The 9,917-nt window shown below is 41.2% G+C and overlaps 1 protein-coding gene across 3 annotated transcripts in view; it reads right to left on the bottom strand.

Annotated features, from left to right (window-relative positions):
* SCIN (scinderin) overlaps nt 1–9,917 on the bottom strand; it is an 82,464-nt gene that overhangs the window by 60,968 nt on the left and 11,579 nt on the right. For 2 of the 3 annotated variants that reach the window (XM_024132013.2, XM_028490066.1), the window contains exon 3: nt 8,934–9,095. The exons of the other annotated variant lie outside the window; for it this stretch is intronic. In XM_024132013.2, coding sequence (XP_023987781.1) covers nt 8,934–9,095 — 162 coding nt within the window. The remainder of the gene's footprint in view (nt 1–8,933; nt 9,096–9,917) is intronic. 3 annotated transcript variants of the gene reach the window in all.

Raw genomic sequence — 9,917 nt, 5'->3', positions numbered from 1 at the left:
GGATAAAGAAGATGTGGCACATATATACAATGGAACATTACTCAGCCATAAAAAGAAACAAAATTGAGTTATTTGTAGTGACGTGGATGGACCTAGAGTCTGTCATACCGAGTGAAGTTAAGTCAGAAAGAGAAAAACAAATACCGTATGCTAACACATATATATGGCATCGAAAAAAATAAAGGTTCTGAAGAACCTAGGGGCAGGACAGGAATAAAAACGCAGATGTAGAGAATGAACTTGAGGACATGGGGAGGGGGAAGGGTAAGCTGGGACAAAGTGAGAGAGTGGCAAGGACATATATACACTACCAAATGTAAAATAGCTAGTGGGAAGCAGCTGCATAGCACAGGGAGATCAGCTTGGTGCTTTGTGACCACCTAGAGGGGTGGGAGGGAGACACCAAGAGGGAGGAGATACGGGGATATATGTATATGTATAGCTGATTCACTTTGTTATACAGCAGAAACTAACACACCATTGTAAAGCAATTATACTCCAATAATGGGGTGTGTGTATACGTATGGCTGATTCGCTTTGTTGTAGGGCGGAAGCTAGCACACCATTGTGGAGCAACTGTACTCCAATAAAGATGTTAAAAAAAAAAAAGATGTTAATAAAAAATGATAATGTCGGGCTTCCCTGGTGGCGCAGTGGTTGAGAGTCCGCCTGCCGATGCAGGGGAAATGGGTTCATGCACCGGTCTGGGAAGATCCCACATGCTGCGGAGCGGCTGGGCCCGTGAGCCATGGCCTCTGAGCCTGCGTGTCCGGAGCCTGTGCTCCGCAACGGGAGAGGCCACAACAGGGAGAGGCCCATGTACCGCAAAAAAAAAAAAAAAAAAAAAAAGATAATGTCTTCTGCAATACTTCTAGGACCTACCTTTTTTTTTTAACTTTAAAACATGACTTTTTTTAGTTTTTGATAAACAAATGTTTATTTATATTCTATTTTGTTGTTGTTTAAAGCCAAGCTAACTCAATATCCTTCAATGACATGTATATGTGTTCTAAAAAACATCTCTGACTGAAGGATGTAAGTTGGATGCAGAGGGTGTGGATGGTTACTGAAGGCAGGGCGACCAGAAAGGAAGGAGTTATATGTGAGGTAGGACAAAGCAGTGGTGATGGAGAAGAGGAGAAGAATACAGGGATTTATAAGGTTAAAGCCTACAGGGTCGGTCAACCATGCCTTTGGATGGGTACTAGAGGACCAGGAATGGGGGAAATGACTTGGACAATTCTAGCTTGGCTGCGGCAGTAATGCCACTTACTGGGAACAGGTGACAGCTTTGGGAGCATTCTTTTTGTAGCAAGAGAAGGTGAAATTGGGTTCTCTGTACTAGTCAAAGTATTTGGCAAATCATATATATTTATTTATCAAAAATAATTTCTTCCAGCCACAGAAGTAGTTGACTCAACTATTTTTAACTGACTTATTGGTTCTTCGAACATATGATTGTGAATTTCCCAGCACCATTAGACATTTCCCATATTGAAATGGGGACATTCACTGTACAATATAATAATCTGGGGGTAGAGCTTAAAAAGAACCTACACCAGGACTTCCCTTGCAGTCCAGTGGTTAAGACTCCACACTTCCAATGCAGGGGGCATGTGTTCAATCCCTGGTTGGGGAACTAAGATCCTACATGCCTCTCAGCCTGGCAAAAAAATAAATAAAAAACACCCTACCCCAAAGGCCCATCCCAAAACCTTAAAATCAGAATCTTCAGGAGTCAAATCACAGGTATCAGTATTTTTAAAACCTCTTCTAAATGATGCCAGTGTGAAACCATGATTGAGAATTAAAATATAACTCCTAATACCTTGAGAGCCGTCTTTCCTAGGGCCCTCATCCATTCTCCAGTTACAGCCTGTATGTAGCTCCATTCCAGCACTTCTCACATTCTACCTGGTCATACTCTGACTTGTGTTTGTGTTTGTGTCTCTCACCACTTCATGGCACCTGGAAGCCAAAGGCTATCTGGTTTTCTTCTTTACACTCCAGCACCCAGCATACACTAAGCACACACTAAATGCCATTCATCCATACTTTTATTGCAGGATAAATTTCAGAGATTTAAAATTAGGTTTATCTTTCCCATTATCTTTTTTTGTGGCCTGAAGGCTCTCCCCAGTAAATCTAGTGGGATGCATTACTTTGGAGTAAGGACAAATTTATCCAGAACAAAGAAGATATTGCTCAGCTTTCAGTTTTAAAATAAGCCTTCTTACGTCATAGTAGAGACAAAAGTCTGAAAGACAACATAGTTTTAATTTAAAAGAACCTTGATTTTCCTAGGTTAAGTGTTCTGCAGGGGAGGAGTGAGGATGTGGTCTAGAAAGTTGGTTTTGCATATCGAGAGCCACAGTCTTGGCCTCAGGGGCCAGAGTGTATTGCAGAAACCACGGAGAAGGCAACAGTGTGAAATGGTATAAGACTAGTTTGTCTGGTCCAAGAAAAGTAGGTGATTACAAGGGAACCAGGAAACTTGATCAGGTGCAATCAGTTTTTGAGAAGAGCTCGGTAAATGTCGACTCCTACTTATCTGTCATACATTCATCCATGATCCCAAGCATTAGAGCAGAAACAACTCTGGGTAGTGTCCAGGCAGTTGGACCAATGGGTACTGGTAACCATTTGGATACACTGTCCCCACAAAGCCAGTGTGGCATGGGAAAAACTAAGTAGAGTTCCTGAGGGTAGATGCAGTAGTGGCTGATAGAACCAGAAAGGATCTTGCAGTGGATATGTGGGCATCTCAGAAGACCAAAGTGAGCCCATGAATATTTTTCAGCAAGTGTCTTAGGACAGAGGCCAAACCTCAGAGCTCAAGATTCAATGAAATAGTGATGCCTCAATGAAGCTTAGAGAGGAGGGAGGCTGAAGACTGCAAACCAGACTCATGCTTCCATTCTCAACCCTGTCCCCTATCCCAGGCAATAATATTACATACGCATCCTCTGGGATGGGGAAGGGGGTGGGTGGGATAATCTGATTTTCTTTAATGACAAACAAAATTCACCTTAATAAGGCAAGACACTTTTAACCTTCCCGTGGAAATAGAAGGTTGACAATAAAGCAAGGTTGAGTTATAGATTGAAAAAAAAATTTCATCTCTATACACATGACTGTATTTGAGACTGCGTGCTTTAAGCTGGACAGATAGACATTTGTTGAAATGTTTGTTGAGTGACTGTAAGTTCTGGGCCATAGACTAGGAACAAAGAGAGTGAGTGAGGCTAATAAGTGAATGCACAGGCAGTGTGGAAAGTGCTGAGAGGCAAGTCTCCGCATGGTGATAGGAAAGCTAAGAGCGTGCCCAACTCTACAAGGTGTGACATGGGACAGGATAAGGGGGAGAGGGGAATTAGTGAACACATTATAAAGAAGGCACATCTGAGTTGAACTTGAGGGTGAGATGATATTGGATGCTTGGCAGAGAAAGGTGATTAGAAGAGGAGAGTATTCTAAGCAAAGGAAACCTGCAAAAAAGCAAAAGCATGGTGACTTGAGGGAAAGTGTAAGGCACAGGGTCCTGAGACAGTATTGTGATGATGAAGAGGACAGGAAGCATTCAAGGGACACTTAGAAGGAAAAATAGACTGAATGTGATTGATCGCATGTGCAGCACTTGGGAGAAGTTGTCAGGATGTCTCCTGGACCTGGGGTTTGAGGGCCTGAGTGAGCAGTGGTTCTAGTCACAAGAAAAGGACAAAAAGAGGAGAAATCATTTTGGAATGAGAGGGTGAAACTGATGAGTCCTGTTTTTAGATTTATCGAGTCTGAGGTTCTCATGATATACACAAGCTGAAATATCTCGGAAGCAACCTGAAATGCTGACAGAGAGCTCACGCAAGAGGTCTGAGCTGGACTATAATGCTGAGATTTACTAGGGGGTGAGCAGTTGAAGCTCTGGGTAAGGATGAGTTTGCTCAGGAAGAATGTATAAAGAAAAGACAGTGATCAAAAGTAGAATCCTTGGGCTTCCCTGGTGGCGCAGTGGTTGAGAGTCCGCCTGCCAATGCAGGGGACACGGGTTCATGCCCCGGTTCGGGAAGATCCCACATGCCGCGGAGCGGCTGGGCCCGTGAGCCATGGCCGCTGAGCCTGCGCATCCGGAGCCTGTGCTCCACAACGGGAGAGGCCACAACAGTGAGAGGCCCGCGTACCGCAAAAAAAAAAAAAAAAAGTACAATCCTTAAAAAAGCAACAACTTGTGGCGGTGGGCAGACCATGTGAAGAATGAGAAAGAGTGGCTTGAAAGGGAGGAGAAACAGGAAGCCAGGGAAGAAGTGAGACTGAAGGAAAAGGGAATAATCAAGTGTCAACTGAGCACAGGGGCAAGTGGAAAATGATCAGTGTCCACTGGATTTAGCAGAAGGCACTGATGCTCATAGGAAGAACAGTTTCAAAGAAATGGCGGTAGTGAAAGTCAGAAGACATGGGTTGAAGGCCAACTGGTCAATGAGCAAGCGTAGGCTGCTTTTTCAAAGCAGCATGACTGACTATGAGAGGGCGGGATAGATTACAAATAGCAAAGGCCGTAGGGCAATGCTGCATAACTGACCAAACAAGTTAACAAGGAAACAGAACATACAGAACACCACGATTAAAAACTCACCACAGGTTCCTACTCCTGTGAAACCTAATTCTCCACTAGTGGCTGGCTCTGACATGTATTTCTAAAAGAGTTAACTCCAGATCCCAAACTCTAAGAATATGGACTTTTTTCATTATCATTCACTTTCTGGGGTTACTGATGCTTTGTTGCAATATTGAGATGTAATTTTATTAATTTCTACATATTCCTCATATCTTTAAAAATAGTGGGAAGTAATGATTTATAAATTCACCAACATTAAAATGTATATTTCAAAAGCATTTTCCAACAATTCAGTAAATTCCAAATTGCTGAAGTCTAGCCACATCCCATATTATTTTCTGAAAATACACTAAATATAAGACAACTTATCCAAATCATCCTCTAAAATGTTGATGTTGTAATTAAATGGATAATTTTATAATTTCATGCTTTAGGTTGAAAAGGTTATGCTGTCATGTCTGGAGAATATTTACTGTGGTCTAAAATCCTATCACAGTAAATGTTTCCAAGGTATATGGCACATCACCTTAATACCAGTGATTGTTTATCCAAAAAGGCTCACTTCCCTCAAACACAATCAAGATATGGGATTTAGGTTATATCCATAACCTTAGTGTTGGCCAGCTGGCTTTAGTTTGGTGACAGATCTAGATGTTCAACCTATCTTTTCCTTTTTTTTTTTTTTTTTTTTTTGGCAATACGCGGGCCTCTCACTGTTGTGGCCTCTCCCGTTACGGAGCACAGGCTCGGGACGCGCAGGGTCAGCGGGGGCACGAACCTGTGTCCCCTGCATCGGCAGGTGGACTCTCAACCACTGTGCCACCAGGGAAGCCCTATCTTTTTCATACCTGGGTAATAAAACAAGATTGAAGAGATGACATTGGCTTCCATTTGTGCCCACTAAAGCAGAAAGTGGTCATGAAATAATTAACTCAGTAACTGTTATAAAAATACTATGATAGAGAAAATTTTGATTCCCTTCTTCTTGGTTTACTGTGACACACCCTAAAAATAAAGTCCCCAAGGTAACTGCAATATCTTATCACCTTTTAGAAACTTTTGGCGACATAACAGCTGGTTAAAGGTTAATAACACAAACACAGATCATGTGGGTATTTGTTCTAAAGGACTTAGGAATCCAGGGCTTGATTCTTACTAGAATATCCCTGTGAGGTGTGGGAAAGTTCCACAACATAAGAGAAAATCAGCTTCAAGCATCTCTGCAACAAAATCATTCCAAATGTCTGTAACCAACCATGAGAGCAGGAGGTAACTTGAAATTCATTAAAGAAAATTAACTACATAAAATAAAGAAAATTTACTATTAAACAGATGAATGTCCTCGAATCTTATTATAGAGACTGTCTCTATTACATGAGGCTGGATTTGTGAGGACTACTTCTATGCTCAGATATTACCTATGGGAAGAGAGCGTATGATACTAGAGCTAGAATTGGTCTATCACAGCATTCAACTATCTAGCCCATTGTGGAAACTCAATACTTGTTCAACAAAATAATAAATAATTTCATTAATAATACTACTTTCAGTAGATTCTAAGCCATATTACACATAATCAATTCTAAATTCAGCAGATTCTGAAACTATTGCAAGACACTCTGTTACAGAGGCACATCATCTTCTATACTACCAAGTTCACTCAGTGGAATGAAAAGGATGTGACAGGAACAGAAAAACCCAGGTCCTATCCCAGATCACCACTCAACCTGCATTAACGCAGTGACTTGCTCATACCTTCTAAGGCATTTCTTCCTCTTGTGAAACTGGGATGGTAACTGCCATTTCCAGATATGACTGTGTGTCAGATGGGACTGAATCAGAGTCAGCTAAGGTCAGTAGTGTCATTAGAAACCACAGTTAAGATGAAAAAAAAGGAAGGAAAAAGAAATAAGGAAGTTAAGGCTCCAAGAGGTTAATGACTTGCTCAAGAACAAAGAGCAGAGAGTTCGAAAGCTCAGTTGGATACTATTCATGACAAAGAAATTATTGCATTTGTAGAGCAATTACATTACACATAAAATACTTTTTTAGAAAAGAAACATTTTCAAGTAATGGCAGTGATGAATTACATTATCAGTGGGAAGTAGATAGGGGCCTCAAAGCTCATCTAATCAAATACCCGACTTTTATAGATGAGAACCTGAGATTACACTAAACTCGGATGACAACTGAGGTCCACTTTCTCCATGAACAATAGCACCTTATATGTAAAATACTTTATAAATTATAAAGTGATAAAGGGCTATAAAATGTAAGTAGTTGAGGGAGACAATTATTGTGCATTGGCTTTGAGAGATTCTGAATGCTGTTTTTGGAACTGCATGGCTTAATATACCTGATCATCTATTTGTATAAGTTGTGGTTCTGGTTGCAGAGGAATGGAGGGAGAGACTAGTATCTGTTTTCTGCCTAGACCTGAAGGTTAGGACTTAAGCCTGGTTAGGGGAACAGGTTAGCATCTAAGGTTGAAAAGGATATTTCCATGAAATTCACTGTGAGATACAGGGCAAGAGTACTGCCATTTTGGGTGCAGATGTCTAAGTGTGACACTGGGAATGTACTTTGGGCATTAATATCATAATTTCAACTGTGCACACAGCTGGTATAATCCAAGACAGTCGAATTATACATTAGCAGTAATAAAACTAGAGGTGTATTCTAACTTAGAGAACCCAAAGAAGTTTATAATTCGCATCATTTTCCAAACTATTTATAATCTTAGCATATTTAATCTCTATGCTGTTGCCAGATTAATATTGCTCAAACCAAATTTTGTGTAGCTGCATTTTTAAAATCCTCAGTGTCCCCTCTGTATATATATGAAATAAACTTTTTTGGCCTCTGTCTGACGCTCTTCCCCAAAATACTGCCCAAGGAGAGGCAGTAAAGCAAAAGGCTTAGGTGGGAATCAGACATATGTAAGGTCTAATCCTGGTTTCACTATTTACTGGCTGTGCCACCTTGAGCAAGTTCTATAGACTGTCCAAGCCTCATGCTAACTGAAGCAATAAGTCCCTGAACAATGCTTGATCTAGAAATGTTATGGATGATGATTGGAATGCTGACGTATGTGGTGTGATGAGAATTATGATGCCTAGAAGAAAAAGGACAACATAAATGTGCTCTGTCCCTCTGGCCTTCTTTGCCTTTGCACATGGGTTTTCAGTGGCAGGGAATACTTTTTTAGGTTTTTAAAACCTTACAAAGTTTTAAAGACACAACTCAAATCCTACCTACTAGAGTCTAGCACAAGACCTTTCAATAATACTTCTTTGTCATGATAATAATGATAAGTATTCCTGACATTAAAGAGGCCTCTTTTCCTGGAAGAAAAGTCAGATATTGCCCATCCGACTAAGATGATACTTGACATTTGTACTTCTGCCTTTTCTTCTAATAATTCTGAGAAAATTAAAAAGTGTGAAATAGGGACTTCCCTAGTGGTGCAGTGGATAAGAATCCACCTGCCAATGCAGAGGACATGGGTTCCCTCCCTGGTTGGGGAACAAAGATCCCACATGCTGCAGGGCAACTAAGCCCGTGCACCACAACTACTGAGCCTGCGCTCTAGAGCCCGAGTGCCACAACTACTGAAACCCATGTGTCTAGAGCCCACGAGCCACAACTACTGAAGCCCGTGCGCCTAGAGCCCGTGCTCCGCAACAAGAGAAGCCACCACAATGAGACGCCCGCGCACTGCAACGAAGAGTAGCCCTGGCTGGCTGCAACTAGAGAAAACCTGCGTGCAGCAACAAAGACCCAACACAGACAAAAATAAATAAAATTAAATCTTTAAAAAAAAAAGTGTGAAATAGTATTATGTGTGTGGATGTAAGGGATATATTAATATTTGTTAAAATATTTTCCCAAAACTCTTCAGGCAGGCTATTTAGACTAATCCTATGTCAATTTTAAATTCTAGAATCTTTGCTTCCTGGGGGAATCAATTTCCCCCTCAAGCAATGTTTTCCCACACACACTTAGGGACAAAAATAATTAGAGGAAGCTCTGCTCAAGGAGAAGGCAAAATATATTAAAATTTTCAATTTCTGTTCTATGGTAGGAAGAACTAAATCACTACTCCATTCTAAACCTGTCAAAGAAAATAAAAACTTTGAAGTCCTGCTTTATGTGTCATTTAAATACTTGCCAATTAGTCATATGATATAATTGCATCTCACATAAACATGACCTTTTTCTAAGTGTGTAGAAAAAGTGATTATCTTCCATGACACATACATCTGATTTGATCTGAAGACAGTTTACTTTCCTCTAGACATCTCCATGTGTGTATAAAACTTACAGTGCCAAGGTCAATGATGAAGCAGTCACCCTTGTTGAAACTGTCCCAGCTTAGGGGAACTTCTGTGACCCTGACCACTCTCCGACCTTGCACATGCAGGAGCCTCTGGGCGGTCAAGTCATTTGTGAGAACATGATTGAATCCAGACGCCACACCTCCAGCCTGATCAGTGGAAGGAAGATAGAAAACAAACAAACAAAAAAGGATGAGGCTTCGAACTAGACACAGCAGCTTAGAAAACCACAGGTGTTGGTGCCAAGCTGTCTGTTAGGCCAAGATAAAATACCCACTTAAGTGCATGTGAAAAATTAAATATGCAGAAGAGAATTTCCTGGCAAATAACAGGTTTTTGTTTTGTTTTGTTTTAGGCTCTTTGTCCTTCCTATTTTAACCATTCAATTTAATACTGCAAATATTTACTGAAAACCTTCCAGGTATAAAACCTGCTACATAAACAGAAAACAGCTGTAGCTGTTGTCCTCTGGGAACTAATGATTCTCAAACCATTGAGTGAGAAGGCAGACAAGGATTTCAGAAAAAAAGGTGACAGGAGGTTAACGGAGAGTCAGAGGTCAGAAGTACAGGCGAGGAGAGCCTAGAGAATCAGGCAGCCCAAAACTCCCACGGTCACATCCTCAGGTCAGAGAAGGGAGCTGAGTGCTTGCCAGGTATGGGCTGGTCCTAATTTTGGTCCTTGTTTTTTTACATTAAAAAAATCACCTGTTTTATTTATTTGGGTAAAAAGAGTTTACAAAATATGCCAGGCCTAAGTATTTATACTCTAAATCTGGTTGCACATCCCCAACCAAAACAAAATGAAAATCAAGGTATAACCACACTGAATTAAGAAATGCTGAAGAATGGGCTTCCCTGGTGGTGCAGTGGTTGACAGTCCGCCTGCCGATGCAGGGGACACGGGTTCGTGCCCCGGTCTGGGAGGATCCCACATGCCGCGGAGCGGCTGGGCCCGTGAGCCATGGCCGC

Source organism: Physeter macrocephalus, chromosome 5, assembly GCF_002837175.3.
Source record: "Physeter macrocephalus isolate SW-GA chromosome 5, ASM283717v5, whole genome shotgun sequence".
NCBI lineage: Eukaryota > Metazoa > Chordata > Mammalia > Artiodactyla > Physeteridae > Physeter > Physeter macrocephalus.
Note: the sequence above shows the minus strand (reverse complement) of the source record. Positions and strands in the feature narration are given on the sequence as shown.